Source organism: Argiope bruennichi, chromosome X1 (assembly GCF_947563725.1).
Source record: "Argiope bruennichi chromosome X1, qqArgBrue1.1, whole genome shotgun sequence".
Classification (NCBI taxonomy): domain Eukaryota; kingdom Metazoa; phylum Arthropoda; class Arachnida; order Araneae; family Araneidae; genus Argiope; species Argiope bruennichi.
In genome coordinates, this window is record NC_079162.1 from 73,869,599 (window position 1) to 73,893,845 (window position 24,247).

The 24,247-nt window shown below is 27.3% G+C and overlaps 1 protein-coding gene across 1 annotated transcript in view; it reads right to left on the bottom strand.

Annotated features, from left to right (window-relative positions):
• The window catches only part of LOC129958299 (homeobox-containing protein 1-like), a 64,794-nt gene that overhangs the window by 34,616 nt on the left and 5,931 nt on the right, over positions 1–24,247 (bottom strand). Inside the window, exon 2 of the mRNA XM_056070689.1 lies at positions 12,920–13,125. Within this exon, the coding sequence (XP_055926664.1) occupies positions 12,920–13,125 (206 nt within the window). The remainder of the gene's footprint in view (positions 1–12,919; positions 13,126–24,247) is intronic.

Consider the following 24,247-nt stretch of genomic DNA (forward strand, 5'->3'; position numbering starts at 1 on the left):
TTTGACGTTTTATTTATTCTTTAATTTTGATAGTTAAAAATTCTTATAAAATAGGTAAGAAGTTGTACACTAATTTTTGCGGATAAATTCAACTTAAAACAATTATATATTTCAGAGTAATAAACAAATCTTTGTATTAAGTGAATCATTATGCATTGAATCACTTTTCCGAGTGCAAAAGGTTAATTTTTTTTAAAAGTAGAACGCTGTAAAGAAGCACAAACAATATATATATATATATATATATATATATATATATATATATATATATTTGTTTAATAATTTTTCCTTCAAGCTGATTCAACCATGTTAGACTTAGCAGGATGACAATAAAAAAGGTAAAGTGTCTGGCGATCGATTTAAAAAAAAAACTTTTCAACCAAATCTGGTCTATACACTATTCCACCCAAACGATTTCATCGTGAAAAAAAAATGTCATCAATTACTGCATTATACATGCAGATGGCCAAATCAATTAGCCAAAAATTAAATAAATCCCAATTTTCTCTCTCTCTCTCTCTTTTTTTTTTTTTTTTTTTTGCCATAGTTGGCACAGTTGGTTGAATGAGCTCACATTTCTTACACTTAGAATAGGGAAATTTCAATTGAAAATTGAAAGTTGCAAATTATCAATAATGTACAAATAGTCTTGGTATCGCTTCCAAACATGACGTAAAAGTATCTAAACTAAGCTAAACCAAACTATTCAAAAACTATTCAAACTACTCAAAACTATTGGAGCCATTACGCAAAATTTTGCAAACTGATGTCGCAGCTGTACTTTATGAATCAATTATCATCGCTTGGTAACTATTACATAAGTTTATGACATGTTATCTTCACGGGTGCCTGCACTGATAGTAAAATTATACTAACAGAAGAACAATAAAGATGCTGCAACATTTTGAAAATATCCAACGATACAAATGTGTAAAGTATGAACGCAACAGCGGAAAGTAACAATGATCGAATAATATCTAGGCAATTGGACGTGCCATATGCTGCCGTATACTTCGCAAAATATTAAAAAATTTTCTTTTCAAGATTACCTATATTCAATAACTACGTGAGGAATTAACCCATCTAAACTTTGCTCTACACTTTATAGTTCGCATCGAAGTTAAAGATTATGGGCCGTACCTATTATTAAGCGATGAAGTTCAATTTTATCATTATAGCAATGAAAATACTCACACAATTTTCGTATACGGAACTCAAAGAATCTTCATGAGTTTGAGCAGATACTGCATATGATTTAACTACGTGTTCTGTTACTGCTCAGATATCGAAAACTGCCTCTTAATTTTGTTTTTCTACATTGGCAACAACTTAGATGTTTACCACCTACCGCATTCATAAAAAATGTGCACTTCTTCACAAATTTACATTATGAGGTAAGCAAATTCTACGAGACATATTACAGACAAACAGATAATCAATCAGCCGTACTTTTCCCGCATGACTACCGCGCTCCCCGGATATTGCTCTCTGTGATTTTTGATTGTTGTTCATCAAAAAAATTAGGTTTTCAAAAGGAACGCTGATTATCTAGCCACTTTGAAGAATCCCATAACGCTGTAATTCCGAAAAATCAGTTCTGAACTGTTGAAGTAGAACATGCAAACCAAAGAATGCGTTTTTTACTACATTTAAAAAATTATCTCAGCAAACTACATATATCTATGGCGTCAAAATAAAATTTGATACAGAAACAATGACTTCGACGAACTGACAAAGCCAATTGTGTGTGCTGTACCGTATTGCAGTTAGTAACGAAAACTGTAAATTTTTCGTGCATAAATAGAAATCACAAGCTCGGAATAGTAAGTAAACAAATGTGGTTACATTTGCCTGAACAGATATTTTACAATCAAGATCTAAGTACATCAAACTATTTCATGGCGACTTGCATAATAAAAGCTAACTATTTGAATAAATTTTTATTTAATTTAACTTCTTTCATGTTTGTAAAGATGCAATTTTGTAACCAGTTTTTTACTCATTTACTTATGTATTGGAATTTTGAAAACTTGAATGTTCTCGATAATAGTGGACCATTTTAATATTTTCAGAACCTAATTATTAGTTAACAGACTGATTTAATTAAATTTTCATTCTATATACGTGATGTCACCTGATGGTGAATTTAAGAAAACAGTGACAAGATTCCAAATTATTTAAATGTATTACAAATTAAAACACAAAAAGTCGAGAATAATTACAGAAAAAAAAGTCCAGTTATTAACAAACTAATAAAAATGTATTGTTAAAAATTAAGTTTATATAATCTCATATCTTTAAAGAACTATTTAAATCATAAAATATAACCATTCGAGACTTTTAATTCAAATCCTGGAAAAAGGACTTTAACTTGGAATTTATCATTTTAGAAGAAAAAATTCTAATTTCTTTCGCCTTTTAAAATTAGTATGCAGGCGTAGAAAGTTGACGTCTAGAATATAGTTTTTTTTTTTTTTTTTTTTTTTTTTTGTCTTCCCTCCTTCCATTCTACCACCAGTGTTTTAGCAAATATAAATAGAGCCAAGGTCATGGTATTATGTTTTCGCTCCATTAACATATTTGGCATTAAAATGTGACATAAGCGTATTAACGTTTTGGGATACATGGCGACCGGTGAATTTATACTCTCCGGTCGCTACATAACTGTTGTCATATTCTATGTAGAAAAAAAGTAGGGAGAAAAATCAAGATAATTCACTTTAAAAAAAATTATCTTTCTAAATTAAAATATTGAAGTTTAAGGTAGCTAATCATTATATAATGTATTCACTTATAAGCAATAATCAGGATAGACAGTAACAATTTCAGGCAATCCCATCTAATCAGGATGTCTGGTCACTTTATGAAAACTTCGCTTTTTTATCTATTTCCCAATATTGGGGTAGTGACAATTTTTTCCGAAGAGGAGTGGAAAGGGGTTGCAGAAAATTGTGCATCCTTTCCATTTAAAAATTTAAGATGGAAACGTTTATGAAACCCAGACAATTAATATAAGCTCTCAGTACTATTAATAAAACATTTTTTGTATGGAGGGATGATTAAAGGGGGGATACTCAAAAATAAAAAGACTAATCAAGGCGTATGGGTAGGATAAGTTGGAAATCGTTGCATAAGTTAGCAGTTGAAAGTGATTTTCAACTCTTATCGTGAATTCTTTTTTATCCTCAGCATATGACATCCCGTTGAAAAGCTATCGCCAACTGCATTTTCTTTCATATTCTTAAATTATGATAGCTTCAATTTTATGAAGTTAGAGGTGGGAATGACCGAGAATTTTCTTTAACTTATATAATCAGGCAAAAAGAATTTACATTCAACTTCCGGCTGGCTGACAGTTTTTTTTTCTTTTTAAAGTTCCTGAAACCGACGACACGGCATTACGTATTTTCAGGAGGTAGCACATGCGTCTGGTCCGTGTGAATCAAAAGATTGCGCAATCCAGTCGCACGATGATAATGTTATCAGATGCCAGACAAATTAGCATATTTTTTCGTGCATGCAATCACGACAGACGAAGGCGATGTTTTAAGTCTGTGAGAAACATTCAAAAGGACTAATGAGCCAACGGCGCTCGCGACAGTAAAAACTGATAAAGGCGAACAAAAAAACAAGATGTTCCACTTTCAAAATGGATGTTTTCCAAATGTTGCAGTATCAACAATTCGAATAAATTAAGCTTTTGGAGGATTTTAGTTCAACGGACTAGAGTAAATGAAATATTTCCTCCAAAAAAAAAAAAAAAAAAAAAAGAGCAGATGTATTATAAACACTGATACAATAATTACAAAATAAGAAGAAATAAACTAGAAAACATGAATCAGGGCCACCGAGGAAGTCTTCTAGAGGCCTTTAGAAGTTGCTGATAAAAAATCTTGCCATCTTAACCTTCAAAGATATTTTTTATTGATTTTAATTTTTATATAGGCAGTTTTTAAGTAATAGATATTAAATCAAACTGAAATAACAAAATATTTAGTTACTGACTATTTTCAAGATAGTTGGTTTCTCGAACATAAAATGAATACAAAATTAAAATTTAAAAGCCATTTTAAGCAAAATAATAATAAAAAAAAATTAAAACAATGCCAACCTAAATACAATTTAAATACAGGACATGATATCTTTTTAAAATTATAAATTAAAATTTTTTTTGGAATGATATAAAAATTTTATAAAAATAAATTTAAAATGTTTTTATAATAATGTTCTAAAACTTAAGCTGCATTTGATTTTAATTTGAATAATTTTGACTGCACATCCCTAGTAAATTAACACACAATTAAGTTACCTTGACAATAACAGAAAAAAATCTCGAGTCCTGGGATTCCTAGGTAGTTGCCTAATTCGCCTATTTGATAATCTAGCCTTGTAATCTATGACGCTGTTTACTATCAAGAAATTAGGCGTCCCGGGTTCGAGCATGGTTGTTCTCTACCCTGTGTTCTATCTATGAGGTGCGTGAATAAGGGTGGCCTTACCACCAGGCCACCGCGGCCTCGGGTGCTCAGGGGTCTTTACCCTCAGAAGCTACTGTGCAAAAAAACTTGGCTTAAAATAGACACACGACAACAACAACAACAAAAAAAAAAACTATCAAGAAATAAGAGTCTTATTTAACTCTTTGCATTCGTGAGGTGACTCATGGTCACTATTCAAGACGGTGCATCATTTTGACGTTTTATTTATTTTTCAGTTTTGATTGTTAAAAATACATACAGAATGGTAAAAAGATGTAAATTAACTTTTCGGGAAATTCAACTTGAAACAATTATACATATTTATTTTTAGTAACAATAAACAAACCCTTGAATTAGGTGAATAATTTTGCATCGAACTACTGTTCCAAGTGCAAAGGGTTAATATTTTTTTTTTACCGATTTCAGATGGATAGTTTGTACTAATGAGTTGGTTTTGGTATACTTATGTAAGAAATTAAGTGCTTTACATGATTTGCTAAACGCATGTTTTTAAAGAGTTAATTTAATTTTAAACTAGAGTATTTACAAAAGATGCGTATTTATGTTGGCGCATTAAAATTACTTTGTATTCTTTTGAAAGCATCGTGATCGCCGGAAGAATTCAACCACGAGATTTTTCCATGTTTTTGACTTCCAGTGTAAAATATAACTTTTTTGAAATTACATATGGCTGCGTGTATGTGAAAGCGATAACTTGAAAACACAAAGAACTAGATATTCCATTTTTTGATGGAAGACCATGCATCAAAAATCAATTGTTTGTTTATCTATATGAACAAGATAAATGAAAAACACATAAAGCTAGATTGATAAATTTGAACTTGTTCTAAAATCAAAATAAAATAGATGAATAAAAATTTTGAATCAAGTCATTCAAGAACTACACTGTCTACCAGTATATAAGTTTTCGTGCTATATGAATACTGTAATTCAAAATACAATCAGAGAGATCGATGCAATTTGGCATACGGCATAAATTTGTAGATTAATCTTAAGATTTGGAATAAATAATATAAGGCAAAGTTGGAGGAAATTTTTTTTGATTTATTGGTTTATATCTTCAACTGCTAAATCATTATTTGTTAGTTATTCCTAACAATAAAAAATAATGGTTAAGAAATTAAACTAAAATTTGGATTACATCAAAAGCTAAATTCAAATTATTTTGATCTCCCCCATTTTTTGTAGTATTTTCAAATCTGCAAAAAATGACATATTTTTCTACAAATTTTCATATCTATGAAATGAAAGCAACTAATTGCAAAGTCACTGAATACATACAAGCCTTTCCAAACTTTTATAACGCAGTCTAGATTCCCTCCACAAACATAATGACTTAATGGAGTTTACAAATAATTTTTTAAAAAGTCTATTGGTAATTTCAAACAAATTTTTCAACAGAATCAAAAAATTTGCAACCTACTTAAATAGCATTACAAGACAAGAGCACAACTTTTAATTCTATGACAGGCCTGCAAAAGATTGAAAAATATTTTCCCAATGCATAAAAACATTTTATACCCATCCCATTCAAATTTAAAGGTAAGTATGAGTAAACTTTCTGAAAAATCTAAAGAATTCATTCCAGGTTTAACCATAACAAGAATAAACATACGAGCATCACAGTGATTAAATTAGGCCTATTTAAAATTGAATATGTTCATTATATTTTTTCTAATGTCATTTCCTGGAGCTTTAACACATTAATCATTAAGAGTCCCCCTCCCTGCTGGAAGGGGAAACCAGCCCTCAAACTTAATATGAACAAATTAGACTAGTTAGATAAGTACCATTTTAAAACTGCATCTAACTCGGACTTTCCAACCTCAGTGTGAGGATAAAGATTATGGTTGAAATTGATTCATGCACATAGCATATATTTGGTGATATCTGGGTACAAAACCCTGATTCTTCGACCTTGATGATGAGATTATCATCCGATCATCGCGAACCTCATATGCGTTCTAAAAAAATTGTCTAATCAGCGCGTAGTAATTAATGATTCCCTCGACTTTCGATTGAAATCGCTATAATACGATGATACAATGCAATCCAATGTTATACACAATTGATAGTAATACATGAATGCAAATATTGAGTTTTAAATACAATTCAGGGATACACTGGTAAGCCTTAGTAACGAGCAAAGCTTTTAGCTAATACCTTCGAGACAAATGTTGTAGTATGTTGTTTGCAATACATATTTAAATGTTGCATCCATATGATTCATGAAAGAACATTTTCCCTTCAAGTAATATGTTTCTGAATTTTTTCTCATAATTTTAATCTTCTGACATAAAAGTAATTGTAAGCTATAACTATTTTCAACTAATTTATATTTATCAAATTTTTACAGCTGATAAAACCCTAAACGTTATGGCATAATTTCAATATAAGATACATTCTGGTCTATATGCTCAGAACATAAAATGTAAGGTACAAAAAGGAAGTACAAAGTAAAAGCATTACAAAAAAACAAATGTTTTTTAGGTACTAAATCGCCTGTTAAAAAGTTAATGTGGAATTTTATGTTGTTGAAAAAAAAAACATTCTATAGCTATTAACAACTACAACTACAAAAAAGTTTATCAGAAATTCAGTGTAATAATTTAAAAGAAAATAAGCATACTTTCGATGGAAACAAATACCCGATAAACGAATTTTTCAGAAGAAATACCAATGTTAAAAATGTGATTGATCAATAAATGGGTGAAACAGATGAGATGTGACATTTCTGCATTAGCTTTAAGACGTACATAAAAAAAGGAGTAAATTTGGATTACTAGAACAATATTTGGAATGAAGAAAGCATTATCTTTATAGGATGTTACAAAGTAGTTAGTCGACAAAGAATTAAATGAGAAATAATTAAATATTTAAACTTAGACATAAAAGTTCTCTACATAATTTAGATGTTTTGAAATAATTAAGATGGGCTCCAGACACAATTAAGAATTATCAAATGGATTAATTAACTGTAAACTACCTATAACCAACAAAAACAGCATTTTTATCAAACAATAATATTTGCATATGATTTTGTAGCATAATTTTGTAGATTTTTCATAGAATTTAAATGTTTTTATACAATGTCTTATTTCTTATTCTTAAGTTAATATTTGTTTTATATGAAATTATTTTACATAAAATCAGATTTTAATTCTATTTTATTTGAAATAAAATTATAGTAAAAAAAGAATTTGTTTTAATCCTTTATTTATTTTTCAACACTGTGTTAACTTCTATCATACTAAATGCTGGATTAGTTGAATTATTATCAATACACAAATACTGAAGAATAGGCATTCTTTCAGTAGCTGTGGACATAGAAAAATAATAAATGCCATTTCAGTGAACTTAAAAACCTTACTTTCATATAAATGCAAAATTTACTTTGTTTTTTTACGTATCTGCCTATAATAGAGCTAGCTACTTTAGTACAAAAAGAACCTTTAAGGAAATTATCCCAGTAATGTGAAATAAGAGTCCAATTTCATAAAATTTTGTCAACAATCTATCTGCTGAGGTAGTCACAGCCCCTTCTAACAATAGAAACAGCATTTGAGCCTAAATTAAAGACATTATACAGAAAAAAAATGAAATGAAAATTTGCTTATCGATTTCTTCCACCCAAAAGCAAAAAATAAATATTTTTCTATCAAGAGGAATATGTTCTTTAGATTTTTTCTATCAATAACAGAATTATTGGACAATATTCTAAAAATTATTTAAAGTCATTCAGCTCAATATTCTTTTTTCATTTGTTCATTCGTATTTTTGACACAAAAAGTTTTAAAAGTTCTAACTATATTAGTTATTCCATAGAATGTGCATGCCTTTTTTTTTTTTTACAAATCAAAACTTTTTTAAAATACAAAATTAAATTTTTAAAAATTAAGCATATTATAGTAGTCCCAATAAGATAAAAAATGTGATTAACATGGGCTAAATGCAAGAGTAATCCTTTATGATACTTTTTTTGTCATGAATATCTGTAATATATTTGACAAGTTTGTATGTAATCTTTCGAAAAATCTGAAATTAGAAAATGGAAAAATTAAGCTTTTTAGTTTCATTTTATTAAGTTATACTGTATACAGAAAAATACTATAGAAAAACTTACTCATAATGAAATTTAAAAGAGTGGCAATTATATTGGCAATATGATATATCTGATAAGCAATTAAGATTTAAGCTAGATTTAATTAACTGGAAAATTTGCATTTTTGATAACAAATAATTTGTTAGAATTCATTCTATATTTGGAAAATTTCTGGAAGTGAAAGCCACCAAACATTTCAAAAAAACTATTAATTTAACATTTAAATCATGTAATATTTAGAAATTAGAATAATGCATTTCAAATCAATGTCAGAAGTTTTTTTTATTTCAAAATTATATCATTATGATGTAAAAGCAATGCCTTGCCAAACAAATAATATTTGTCTTGCAGGATATTTGAAATAAAATTTTAAAATAAATACCTACTAAAAAGTTCTAATCCATTATTTGAAGTACATCTACACTTATATAAAGCTCAATGTGTGTGTGTGTGTGTGTGTGTGTGTGTGTTGGCGCTCTACAAGCCAGACCATTTGACCTACAGCTACCAAATTTGGTACATGTATACCTCAGAGGGGGCACCTGGAGTCCCTTTTTTTGAATTTTTAATTAGAATTTTAATTATTAATTAAAAACTAACTTTCCCGCCAAAAAAATATTTTCATTTTCCCCACCGCCAAATGAGTAAGGCTTCAGTTCTCTTTCCCCACACTAATGAGACTAGGGTTAACATTTTTCGGCCGATTATTTCATACGATTCTGTTTATTTTCTTAATGTTTGATGCATTTAAAATTAAATATTATTAATTAATCGATCTTTCAGATTAATTCTGAAGTACTTTTGAATTAAAATAAAACAAAATAAAGGAAATTAAAAATTTCTAATTTGCATAGCTTTACCCCAACTGGCGTAGAAAAATTCACTCATTTGCGTTACCATAAATGGCGTTGAAAATTCACGCATCGCCGCCAAATGAGTAAGGCCAGTTTTTTTTCCCCCCACTCTAAAGAGGTTAGGCTTACAAATTTTCGGCCGATTATTTAAAACTATTCTGTTTATTTTCTTAATGTTTGGTGCATTTAAAATTAAACATTGTTAATTAATCGATATTTCAGATTCATTCTGAAGTACTTTTGAATTAAAATAAAACAGAATAAATGAAATTAAAAATTTCTAATCTGCATAGCGTTCCCCTAACTAGCGTAGAAACTTCACGCAATTGCGTTAAAATAATTGGTGTTGAAAATTCACGCATGCGCATTGTGTTCTGATTGCTGAGAACTATTTTCATCGGATTCTGACTCTATTTAAATTATTTTTAGGTTAGTTGTGTGCTTTTGTAATTAAATTGTATTTATGTTAGTTATATATTTTTTGTATATGCTTATAGTTTTAAATACATTGTTTTTAAAGTAGTTTTTTTAACCTGTTTTCGACCGATTATTTTAAACGCTTCTGTTTATATTCTTAGTGTTTGATGCATTTAAAACTAAACATTGTTAATTAATCGATCTGTCCATGATGAATCTGAGAAAATTTTGTTGAAAAGTTCTTCAGATATTACATAAATTAAGAAAGATATTCTTTAGTGTCCATAAGGTTTCAATACTCAACGACTCTGTTTTCAGTACTCACATTAAAAAAAATATGCTTCGTTTCAGTTAAAAAAAAATGTTCTGATATCAATTTCACTTTAATCATTTCCACTTTAACTTAAAGCATAATTTCTACGGGGATTAACAGAAAGATAAATGTTACGTTACGGCTGAAGGCCTTTATAATATTATGAGTGAATTATATGACTACAAAAATTGGAAGCTTTAAAATATTTTGATGAAGAAGCTATTAAAATAGGAGTTACATAAAATATTTAATTGTTAAAATTTTAACAAGAATCAAGATTGGCGAACCGGCTAGTCGCCAAAGGCGGCTAGTATTGAATAAGTGATAGATTAATTAAGATTTCATTTGCAACTATTTTTGACAAATCTAAACAAGATGCATTACTTTGATTCAATTAAAAGAAATGCTGTTTAAACTAATGAAAAAGGTTGCAAAACATATCATAGAGAGATAAGGCTTAATGTTATGAAAATGCATATAGGTGGATAAATATTCACTACAAGGGAAAAAAAGCAGAAAAAATAAAATTGAAAAAATATAATGGATGAAATATTTAATTAATAAAACTAACCTATACTGTTATTAAAATTCTGAGAATGAGTTGAAAAGAAATGCCTATATTGATGTTCCTATTTTCTGTTGGATAATTCATTATTAAAATAAAACATTTTGAAAAATTTAAATTATTTAAAATTCAACTAGGTTCTAATATTTTGAAACAAACTCAATTTTAAAACTTATTTTATAAGTTAAGAACACATTCTCAGGAAAAATAATTCCATGTTGATTTTCTTTCCTGGAGTATTTAAAAAGGCAAGAGAAAAAAAATTCTTCGTTTTTTACTAGTTACTTAGAATATTTATTTAGGAATAATATAACAATACAGAAAATTTACATACTTATAAATTTCATGATTTAACAATGCATAAAATATGCAATCTTTAGAGAAATATTTCATTTCAAGCAGTTTCCAAATTGTCACTCCTCAACAACAATGAAATAAATCAATTAGGAAAAAATCAATCAGAAAATTATAGAGTACAAACCGATAATGCCATTTATATGTAGAGCACATAAAAAAAGACATTTTGATATTGCACATTAAAATACATTTCAGCACTTAATAAAATTGATCATTTTTCCAAGAAATAAAACAAAGTGTGACTCATGCAGATCAAAGAAAAACTTAACAAAAACAAATCTCACAACCAATTACATTTTCGTAAAATTCAAAGATATACAACATACAGTCAATGTTATTTATAGATAGCTTTTTCTATTGATGAATAGCATATATTGCTAATACAATTACAATAACGCATTCAGAAATCATTATTATTATTTGAAGTTTGCAAAGATAGAATTGAATAACAAGATAATAAAAAGAATCGTGCAGCATTAAAGATTAACAACAATTCAGAAATTACACTGCTAGGAAGATTAAAGATAATTGACCTACAAGGGTTCATTTAAGATACATGCTAAATAGACATTTACAAAATAATTTTGAAGGTAAGCTGCCTAATACATGTTTCAACTTGCTTTTGAACCATCTCCCATAAAAGCTATTTACATTGTTCAATGACCACTTTGCCAATAATTCTAACAGAACTAGAAAATTGATACTATATATATCTTACCGATTTCAAACACAGTCTCAAATTATAACTACAGTTAGTTAAAAAAAATTCTAATCTCTTAAAACCAATAAATCTTTCAATAAAACAAAGAAATTCAGCATTGAGATTTATTAACATAAGGCCTTAATTACTTAATTTATTATTGCTTATTCAGAGGAATAAAAATTTACACATTGTTTAAAACACAAATACCAAAGCAAGAAACGAGGCATTTCAAATATTATTCAAATTCTAAGTTTTAAATGTAACAAAATAAAATAAGCTACATTAGTTTAATTTTGAAGTTTTTTGTGATTGAATATAAAGCCCCTTTTTTATTCCAAGCTTGCTTATGGTCTCATTTTTTTTTCTCAACATCTTACCATAAAAGAAGTTTATTTAAATAAACAATTACTAAAAAAAATAACAGTACTAAAATATTTAAATAGATATTTCATGTGGATTCTTAATAGTCAAAGATATCCAAACATACAACAGAATTAATTTATCTGTGCTTGTGTATATAATAAAGATATTTGTTTACTCTCATTTCTTTTAAGAAACAACCTAGCACAAGTTAGAAAACAAAATATGCACCATTGGTTTCATTGCAACTTTATCAATAAAAGTTATTTTTTAAAAGTAAACTGAATTTTTAAAACTATGCAAAACAAATGAATAAAAATCAGCCTTCAATTATAAAGCTATATTAGAAATTTAATGAAAGATTTTCATTTTGTATATTTAAAAAAGTATTAGGGAATAACTATTTCTTGAAATAATATATATATAATCAATTCATAACAGAACAAGATTTTAGATTTTAAGGACTTTATTGTCTGAATACATCACAGCTTACTAATACAGTATTTGCAATTATTAAAACATAAATAAAATATAAAAACATAAACCAAATGTATCCAAAGTCCATAAATTTCATTAACTAACAACAGCAGTCTGAAATATATTTGTTTTCAGATTTAAGTTCTAACATTTGGTTCAGTTACTTAACACATTTTTATCACAAGAAATATACCCTTTCAATCTTGAAGCAGGATCAGAAAATGCATTTGAAAGAGGCTATGCTACTGATTATTGCAGTTTATGGAACTCACCTAATTTTAATGGGTTATTTTTGCAGGTCAGATACCACATGAAAAAAGTATTCTTCGTGCGATCAGGCATATCTTGAATATCACCACGAAAAAAACGACTCACATATGGTTGACTCATTTTTGTCATCTCAGCTATTAAAGTTTGCTTAATGTTGTAAGTCATCACAAAGTTTCTTATTTCAGCAAGTATAGCCATATCACCTTTCCTGAAAAAGAGAAAGGAAAATTGATCGAAGAATTGAAAAATTAAGTTTTTTTCAGAAAGAGTATATCATGTAAGACTGAAAAATAAATGGCAAACATGGAAGTTTAATCACTGCAAATTCTTACACAAAATAAAAATTAATCAAGTTCTCAAGTATAATTTTCCACTTTAACTTTTCATTTATTACTGAATTTTCAGAAAAAAATTAATAGATTGAATAGAATTATAATGATGTAACTGTACTTGATTCAATGCATATTAATAAAGGATGAGTAATTAGTCATTATGAGTAATTTAGGGATATAAAAATAAAACCATACAAAAATAATAAAAATAATCCAAAATCTAGTTTAAATAAGTTTTTGTAAAAAAAGTAAAAATGCATAACACTCATATTACATTTTGTGTTCAAATTTAAGGAACATATGGGTTAAGTAAAAAAGAAGAAATTATTATTACTGGATTCATTTATAAATGATATTTTTAAAAATTTCAAAATGAGAGAACATTTTTCATAATGAAGTTTTTAAAAGAAGAAGTCCATCATAAATATACTCATAATGCTTATCTTACACTTAAATAGCCTTCCTACCATTTTTTTCTTTTTGGAAGTGTAATTTATAGTTCTTAAAAGTAGGTTTTTTTCTTTTTTTATCAAAATTTCTAGTAACAGCGAAAGAACAAAAAATCATTACATGATAGCTGCAATTACAAAGGAAAGAATTGTTCTCTCTTTTTCTGTATGCTTTCTTTAAACTACATCAGACATAATGCCCAAATCTTTCCTTTCACAGTTAACTGATTTTCTAAATTTCCTTATTAATATTTTAATAAGTGATTGTGACAGCACTAGAAACCAACGTTAAATCTTAATTATATTAAAGCCAAAACATTAATTAACTGTTAATGATTTTAAAAGCTTCTATTAAATATAAGATAGGTTGATATTTGAAATGAGAGTTAAACTGGACATGTGTGTTCAAAGTATTGAAGAACATAAGAAATATTTTATGATAGTACCTGAATTAATCATTTTTCTTTATAAGCAGTATTTCCCAATTGAATATTACTGCAGAATATAGGGGAAATATGACCTTAGAAAGCTATTACACATTAGTGAATTTCAGAATGTTTAATCTCTATTAAGTAAAAATCGCTATTTTATTTAACACACACATGAAAATAGCCTTCACTGTGTGTGTTAAATAAAATAGTGATTTTTATGCTTACATGTCTGTAATTATTTTAAAGAGCTTTACAATATTTTTAATTGAGAAATTCTTTATTTGTTGCTTTAAAATATACCTAATTTTCGCAGTGTTTATCCAAAAATTCTAGATTGTATTCCAGAAATATTTTCACTAAATTTAAAGTTGTTTTTAAGGGACATGAATAAATTGCTCCTGCACTCTTTAATTTAGCTACTTTCAGAGAAATCAGGAAAGCTATTAATTAATAGTATTTGAATATCTTTTTAACTATGCCACAAAGAGTAAAAAAAAAAAAAAAAATCATAAAGATGTAAAATGAGGGCTTTCACATTGAAAAAGAATCCAGAAAAAGTATCATTTTAGCAGATAATGAGAATAAAATCAAGATTGTTCTCATTACTTAAAGTCTTTTTATCAGGAATTTCTTAAAATGTATTTATTAAAATTACTTTTAAAATCCACATATGAACATCATCGGAAGGCAGAATAAATAGATATGTTTTATAGCAGCAAAAGTGAAAATAAAAGTGGAAAATCACTTTGGATAGAATATAATATTGAATGTAGCTGATTTAGCATTTAAAAGCAGTTTGAGAAAAAAATTGCATCAGACAAGTGCTTAAGACAGTCAAACAAAACAAAGAAAGAATTTGAAGAGGATTTTATTTAACCATTAATTTAATCAGATGAAAAAATGAGATTAATTATACAGATATAGGGTAAAAAAAAAATCTCCCATAATAAAATGAACTTTTTCTAGGTACACTTTCCTGTTTTTATAAATTTATTGCAAATAAAAACATTTTTATAATTTCAAACTATTAAAAGAATACTAAATACAAATTGCATCAATAATTTTTATAACACTGATTGTTATAAGTAAAATGACACTTACATAAGTCGGTGTCATGATAAAGTTAAAACTAGAAATTTAGAAGTTCATAAATACATGCAATATATATTTTATATTCTTTATAAATTCATAAAATATTGGTTCATATAGTTAGATATTGCTCTAAATCGATAAAAATAAATTATCTGATTATTTCCCATTTAAAAAATATATATCTACATAGCAGCTGGTATTTTAGTTTCATTCAACTTGGTTTATAATCTATTGTTCATTTTGAATTATTAGTTATTCCCAATAATTAAAATTAAAAGAAAGAACTTGGAATTGCAAAACGAACATTTTATTTTACAACATTGATGCAAGGATCAATGAGAGATAATTCTATCCCTGATAAGCCTTCACTACTGATTTTCAATGCACATTCAACAGAAAAATCTGGAAAGAATAATTCATTTGGAGTTTTATTCAGTTATATTAACATTCCATTTTAAAGCAACACTAGGGCTATTTTGGTCCGGACCAACCTAATTTTGAACCACGGCCAGATGATGAGGACGTTTGCCCCCTACGGATTTAATGTGCACCCGACCCGCCCGCTTACACGACGGTTCTTCGATGGAATCTGGTCTCGAGCCCGAAACCCTCCAGTTCCAAAGCCGAGACCTTACCACCAGGTCACCATGGCCCTTTCATTCATCTGGAAGGAAACAGGGACTCGCTATTTGTCCACCAACATCCGAGAGAGAAATTGATATAGTGGCAGAGGTTTGATAATTTGAATAGGCATCAAATTGGATGTGCACAGAGATCTTCATATCTTTCACAGACTTGTGACAGCTGACTACTGTAGAATGAAATTTTGGATACCTCTTGTTCAACTCTCAGAGTTACAGTTTATACATATTTCATTTTTATGGACAAAAATTTCATAAATGAGTATTTCTGGAAAGTGAGGATATTTGGCATATAGATTGGCCAACCAAATATTTGAATTTTACCTCCCTACAGTGTGTCTGGAAGAATTCTTGGAGAAAAATTACACAACTCCCTCTTATTACATTATATTACTCCCCTCTCCACTAATCATCCTGGCTCTGAAAACAGCACTGTTAAAGAAGTGAAAACCACTTCCACCTAAACTTACAAATAGACTAATTTTGAACCTGAATTCATATTGTACCATACCCTTTATTAAACCACATTTTTTTTTTTTTTTTGTTAAATTTTGCAATGTTTGTTAATATTTTTTGTGCTGATTACTCAAACCAATAATAACCATGTGACCACCCTAACTGTTGAATGATATTTCTTTTGGTATTATATCAGCATATGCACACACCCAATTTCTTTAAAATCTCTGCAGTACTTCTGGAAATAGTTGGCCAAAAGTGAAATTTTCTTAATTTTTAATACCAATGTATTATAAATCATTATTTCATTTCATTCATTCATAAATAATCATTTTCCTTGTAATACATATTTTAAAGTACTTATTTAACAAAAATATAATTATACTGGATTGGTCTCCTATTCAAATTCCCTCTTTTTTTGTATTCTATTTATCTTGATCTTTCTTGAGAATTATCTACCTATTCCTACAGTTAAAAGTATAAAAATCAAAGAAATATTGATATATGCTTTGAATAAATGGCATTTAAATGATCTTGCACATCTATAGTTTGTAATGTCATAAGGCAATAGATAATATGCTTATACAATAAAATTAGCAAATAAAGAAGGTAAAACTAGGTAATCATTTTTTTTAAAACAAAAACAACACTTTCTAATGAATTAATTGAAGCTATCAGAATTACAGTGCACATAATTTCTGTGAAAATTTATAATGAATTTTTAAAAAGTTCTAAATAACTAATTTTAAAAAAAATCAAGTTTACAGACAACTTTTTTTTTTAATTAAAGGTTTTAAGGGAGACCTCATAAATTATTGCTGCATAGAGATTGCATAGAGAAATAAATTTCAGCAGATTTATTACTAATACATCACTATACATGAAATAGCTAAAAGACAAAAATACAACCATAGTAAATCATGCACATACATGAAAATTTAGTTTTTAAGTACCCAAGCTTTACCAATATTCTAAAATCATATTCTTATAAAGAGATAAATAAAGCAGGTGGATTAAGCAATATTTCCAACACAGTTAAAGGTAAATTAAACTATTATAAAAAACAATTCATGATCTCTCTAATATACGCTTCCTAAAAAAAAAAAAAAAAAAAAAAAAAAAAATTAAACAAGTATTTCTTATTTACTGAGCTATTTGTTTAAGAATTGCAGAAATTCAAGTTTGAATTAAAAAATTCTTACAAAATGGTTTGATTTATTATAATAACATTATGTTTTAAAATCAAATTGAGCTAGTAAAGATGAGACACATAATTTTGAACTTTGGCAAAAGGACAAGGACAACATATGACACAATGCTAAGTTTCTCTACCACAGCAATATTAGGAAATCTGATGAAAAATTTAACACGCATTGGGTCCATGCATTTAAATCATAAATAAAATTTAATTCTGAATCTATGGGCCTACTAACCCCAAACAAGGAACTTGTCAATTTTTGACATAGTTACATTAATGCATAATTTTACAACAACATAAGGGCAATTTTGAGAACAGACTCAATGAATCATAGTCAGATGACAAGAACAACACATGAGCCACCACTTTTTCTTGCCATGGAAAGAAGTTTGATCCCAAAAGATTTAACATTTATCAAACCTAAGTATATACAAGAATTAGTCATTAAGTTGAAACTCTGTAACTAAGCCACAACAGCTTCAAGGGTCGTCCTTCAGAAGCAAAATTTGAATATTGAGATATAATACTTTAGTTATATGCAATTTCTTGTATTTGAAAATGAAACAGTTGCTGCCACAACAATACTTGAGCTTCATTCAATCAAATATTACATCCAAACTCTTAGAAGATATTTATTTAAATATAATTAATCGTTTATGCCATTTGATTATGCTTTTTTTACAAAGAGGTCTTTTTGTTTTGCTATGCAACTGATTTTAGTACTCATGAACAAATATTTAAACTAAATTTTTATGTTGAAATTTGTTTATAATATTTTCTAAATACATAAAAACAATAATTCTCTAACTGGTCAATTTGTTGGTATTAAATAAGGTCCTTAATTGAGAACATAATAGTATGGAATAAAAAAAAGGGAGAGAGGTTCATAAATGAAAGTTATTTTCTAAACTGGAGAGATTCTATTATTTTTCAGAGTCCAGAATAAAAATCATACAAATGAAATTCTCTCTATAACAGAAACACAATCAGCAACATAATGCCATGTACACAATGATAAAATTCAATTGAAAACCTTTGATAACAATATAACAATCTTAATCTTGTCCAAATTGTTATTTTATGACTCATGTTTTATTCTCCAAATTAGTTCCAAAATTAGCAATTAAAGAAGAGAAAACTTTTCCTGAACAATTTCTAAATAGTTATTAAGCCCCCCCCAAGCATGAAAATAATGCTCAACATATTTAAGATCTATATTTAAATTTTCACAAAAATGCTTATAAAGTCTTATAAAAATTTGAACTATGGTTTCTGAAATTAATGAATGCTGTAAAGCATACATACATTTATAAATAAAATGTAGGGCTTCTCAACATTTTTAAAGGCAGTTATTTTCCTTCTGATAATTAGTAAAACATTTTGGATTTACTCAAAACAGTACAAATATTTTTGGGAGAATAATTACCTTTTATCAATGACTTTATAGTTAATACATGCTGTTGTCCAGTTGATAATGCATTATACATGAATGCGTCGTATTTAGTGATGGAAAGTGTACTCATTCATTTGGAGCATATTTGATTTGGAAAGATTTCACTTTCTGTTCATATCCACAAGCTTTAGACTTCTCTACCCTGTAAGTTAATAAATATCAAACTATAAAAGAGATTTGAATAGTTTTCTAAATTCAGAATAAATAAAGAAATAAAGTAATATTCAGTTATTTAATTATTATTCAACTGTACCACGGATTATAAGAATTGCTGGCAATCTCAGTCTAAAGCCCGTATGAAAATATTTTAATAACATCATTTGACTAAAATCAACTATCAAAATATATTAGAACTACATCATATTTATAATTAATTTTGAAAAACATTTTTTTTTTTAAAGAAATACCATCATATTTTTAATGAGCGTCTTTAAAACATATAACAACTAACAACAATAAATAACATATGTTGACTCTCTAATACATTTGCCAATTTAGATAATGATTACAATAAATAACATTTATATTCCCTCAGAGAAAGTCAAAAAGTGTAACAGTAAAAACTGCAAAGAGACTCAAGTGTTCAATTTTCAATTAAATGAAAAATTAAAACCCTACAAAAATATTTATATAATGACAGAAAAGTATGCATTACAAGGTATAAAATATTAATTATCAATATATTGTTTGGTACCATAACAAGTATTTAAACATACTTGGATTATGATTAGCATTGCTTATTGCTTAACCTTACTCTGAAGAATAATTTCCAACTGCAATAAACTATTTTTACAAAAATTAAAAATCTGGAAGACAAGATTCTAAATTTCAAATGAATTTTTAACACTCATCACTTAATGGATTTATTTTATTCCAACATAACAATAGATCATCTTATGAATCAAAATTATATCGCTGAAAAGTATTTGAACAAAAAATTAAATAATTTACACATATGGTCTTAATACAGAACAGACAATACTTTACTCTATTATCATAATATAGGTCCTAAAATGTCTGAAGTCAAACTACTGTCATAACAAATATTTTCCTTTTATGAGATACTAGAAAATTTTTAAATTGCAAGAGAAGTCTAGTCAAAGTATTATTTGGTCAAATTTGTAATGCATTATATCTACCAAATTCTGCTAAGGGCACTGCAACAATATGGCATATCAAGAGAAATGATTGAAACTCAACACCTTCAAAATTTTAAGAACTCCTTATCACGGAAATCACTAATAAAATGCAAGAGATGTAATTTCTCCAACTATTTAAGAAAATGCATTACCCAAAAAATAGAAAATTAAAGTTCTTAGAATGATATTATATACATATTAATAATTTCAATTTATTATAATTCACATTATTAAAGTAATTACTTTCTAATCATGTGAATTAAAACTTCATTTTAAAATCCAAGGTGCATGTGCTTTTGTTCTTATGCTCCTGAGTTTACAAGCACCGAATATAAATATGTTAGCTAAGTTAAGGGAAATTCCCTTTTGTAAATATATAAGCTCTGAATGTGTTCTTTTTCCTGCATTTTGTATTCCTGTTTGGAGTGAAACTACTCTTCAGTCATAAATTTAATAAACAAATCTTAATTACTCCAAAAATTGAACTCTTTCCTTAATAATCAAGATAAGAATGAACCTTACTTAAAGAACTCACTAGTTTCTTTAGCTAGAAAATGTATCATTACACAAACAATTTCAATTTATTCACATTCCTTTAATTAATTTCTAATGACCTGAATTTAAATTTCACTTTAATTTCTGAATTTTTCATGTTTTTACTTTCACAAGCTTCTCACAGTCCACAAAAGCATAAATAATATGTTTTCTCAGAAAATTTAATTCCCATTTGAAGCAAGTTCTGAATGCAGTCCCAGACTTTCTTTTTTGTTGGGTGTAACACTTTAATACTGGTCATGGAGTTGGCAAAGAGTTTTCAAAGCATCTCTAAAAATTGAACAGATTTATAATCACGAAGAAAAATGAAATAGTAATGTAAGAACTCATCACCTGCTTTTTTCCCCCAGAAGATTCATTTCATATATCTAATGAATAACATAAAAGAGGGAATAAAACTCAAGTCATCTAAATTCAGAATCTGCACAGAATTCGGCAAACAAGGCAAATTTGCAATGCATGGAAAAGCAAATTGATTTACCCATCAAAAGGCCTGTTGCTAGGGATTTAGTCCCAATTCCCCCTCCATTCCCAGGAAATTTACAATTTTATTTTTTCACAATGTTTTTCTGATTAAATATTTTATCTTTATAAACAAAACTGCAGATAATTAAAATGCCCTGATGACATACATATATTGTACATAAATTTTTAATCATGAAAATATCTGCAAGTTATAGATAATTTACAAAATTAAACCCGATTTTGAAAAGAGATTAATAAATTATTTTGGTATTTTATAATATACTACTGAATTTCAAAATGCATTGATGCTCAGTTTCATAATTCCATAATATAAATATGTATTATGGCAATTTCATCTAATACAAGAATTTAGGAAGATTTTTAAAAAAATTGCAAGTAAGAATGTTGGTATAAAGACCATGTCTTAGAGGAAAGGAATAAATAGTGGCTCCACATAAATGAAATGACACTTTTACATGGACACAAATGTCTTAGGAGGAACACTAGAACTATAGTCAAGCCATGTATTTTGAATGGTCTAATATATTACCGATTTGAAAATCAAAAACTGTCAAAAAGCCCTCCCTCAAATTGATTTTTTTTTTTTTTTTTTTTTACTATCAATTTACTTTCCTTTTTTATCTCACAATATTTCTTTAACTTCAATTATTTTGTTTAATGATTTCATAATAAAATCCAAAGGGGGAAAAGTGCTTTTAGAAGTTTAACTGAAACAGCAAAAACTATCACTTTGAAATTAAATGTCTCGAAACATCAGAATTCTATTTTCCCAAATATTTTCTGGCTAAATATTTTATTTTTGGAGAGTAATATTTCAAAAGCTTAATAATCTTACATGCTTAAAAAACTACCATAAAATACATTTTTATATTAAGATGCTAAAAAATCTCAAAATTATTTATTTATTTAATTAATTAAATTAAAAATTTTCGATTCTGCTCATATACAAGCATAATTTTATAAGAAAAAAGTGGATAAAACATCATAGTTCCCTTTTTGCTGTTTGCTTTTAAAAACTATGATAAAAACTATTTAATTTAAAAACTTAATGACGATTACAGATACACAAAAAAAGTGATTCATGCAAATATAATTGCATCTTTCAAAATAATCCAAAACTACTAAATTCCCATAAAACCTTAATATTAAAATAATGTTTTGAAACTAATTTTCAAGAATGTTATACACATTATTATAAGAAAAGTTTATATGCAATAAATAGTTCATCCAAGAATGGAGTATATTATCAAAAAGCTTAAATTTAAAATGAAAACTAATAATAAATTTAGGTATCAGATATAATATATTGAAGTCCATCCACTCAATACAATTTAGAACCACAAAATAAATAATAGTCATACTTTATTTATATCACGGAACATATTTTTATGCTAATTTAAGAATGCAATGTTAAGTTACCCGAGCCAAAATTGTCTTTTATAATAATAGACCTAAATTCCTTGACTTAACTAGAGATTTTTTAAAACTTTTTCCTTGCTTTTTTATTAAAAAATTCTTTATTCAATATCGTAAAATGTACATTCACAATGCTTATCCTATAATGTATTCTAGAAGTATTTTCACTAAATGTGAAGTTTTTAAATGATACAAATAAGCTGCTTCTATTCCCTTTATCTTAATTACGTTTTTTGAAAATTCCAAGCAGAATTTCTATAGATTTTTTTCTTTATACATACTAACCAAAATTTTCATAATAATTTATTTATTTAAGTTAGTTCTAACTAGAAATGGAAATATTCCTCATTTCTAACTCATTAGATCTCAGATATTCACCAAAATTTATTATTTTCTTTTCAAAATTTCTAATGGCCAGTATGGATATTTTTCTAGAATGTTGAAACTACTGAACAGTGGTGGCTTATGTAATGCAATCACAAGGGTGAAGTAGCTTTTAATCTCTTACTGTGAAATGATACATATTTGCACCACTTTTATATATCAAATCATTACAAATGCATATAACCTACCTTAATTCTTACTATAACTCAGAATATACTAAACTCTTTTTAAAGTTGAAAAGCAGAATTTAGCCTCAAGGACTTTATAGAAACTGCTGAAATAATTTAAAATTCGAAAACAATTATTGATGCTTTTTAAGAAATTCGGTTATTTAGAACTACCTGTGTTTTATTCTACAGTCAGGGCTTTATTAAACTCAATATCAATTACAAAAGTGCAAATTAATATATGGGAGTTTCATCTTGTGTGTCTTTCAGATCTTCAGCATTTCTAAGAAAACAGTTATAAAAAATATGAACTGCAAAAAATATCATATTTAATATCTATTAAAGTATAAAATTTAATAAAGCCTACATTAAATTAATTTTTATTTACAATTAATTATCGTCCATTTTCTTATTTATTTTCAAATTTTATGTTCATAAAAAAAATACAATGGGAAAAACACATAAAATTTCATTTTTAACATCCTTAATACTGAACTTTTCAACAGTAATTTCTTTTTTAAAATGTAAGAGAAAAGTTTACATTTTATTATTGTGCACACACAGAACAAGAAAATTAATGGAAATAGGAACAAGTTGAAAATTTATTCTGTTTATAAAGGTTTTCAAAGTCTCCCCCCCCCCAGTTATATGAAAATAGGTACAGTTTAGGTAGGGGGGGGGTTGCTAAAGAATGCAGTTTCTAGCTATAATTTTTCCCAACATTTTCCATAAAGATAGAAAATACTAAATAATATTAGAATATTTTTCAATTAAAAACAATGCACAAAATTAAATAAAGTAAGTAATTTAGTTTACATACTGAAAAAAGCTACTACTATATTTTTCAAAAACTACAATATTAAGTAAAAAGTTTTATTTAAAAAATTCCATGCTAAAAAATCCAACAAAACTATAGAACAGCAAAAAAAAAAAAAAAAAAAACGGAAAAATACTAAACAATGTAAATAGTTTTTTTCCAACAGAAAAAAAAAACTATGAAAACAATGAAAAGGAATACTTAGTTAAGTAATACCTATATGTTTGGTACAAGAGAATTGAAAACTTTGCAATAATTTTTATATTTGAAAGAACAAATGATTTGAAACAGTTGAAAAATTTCAGCTTTACTGA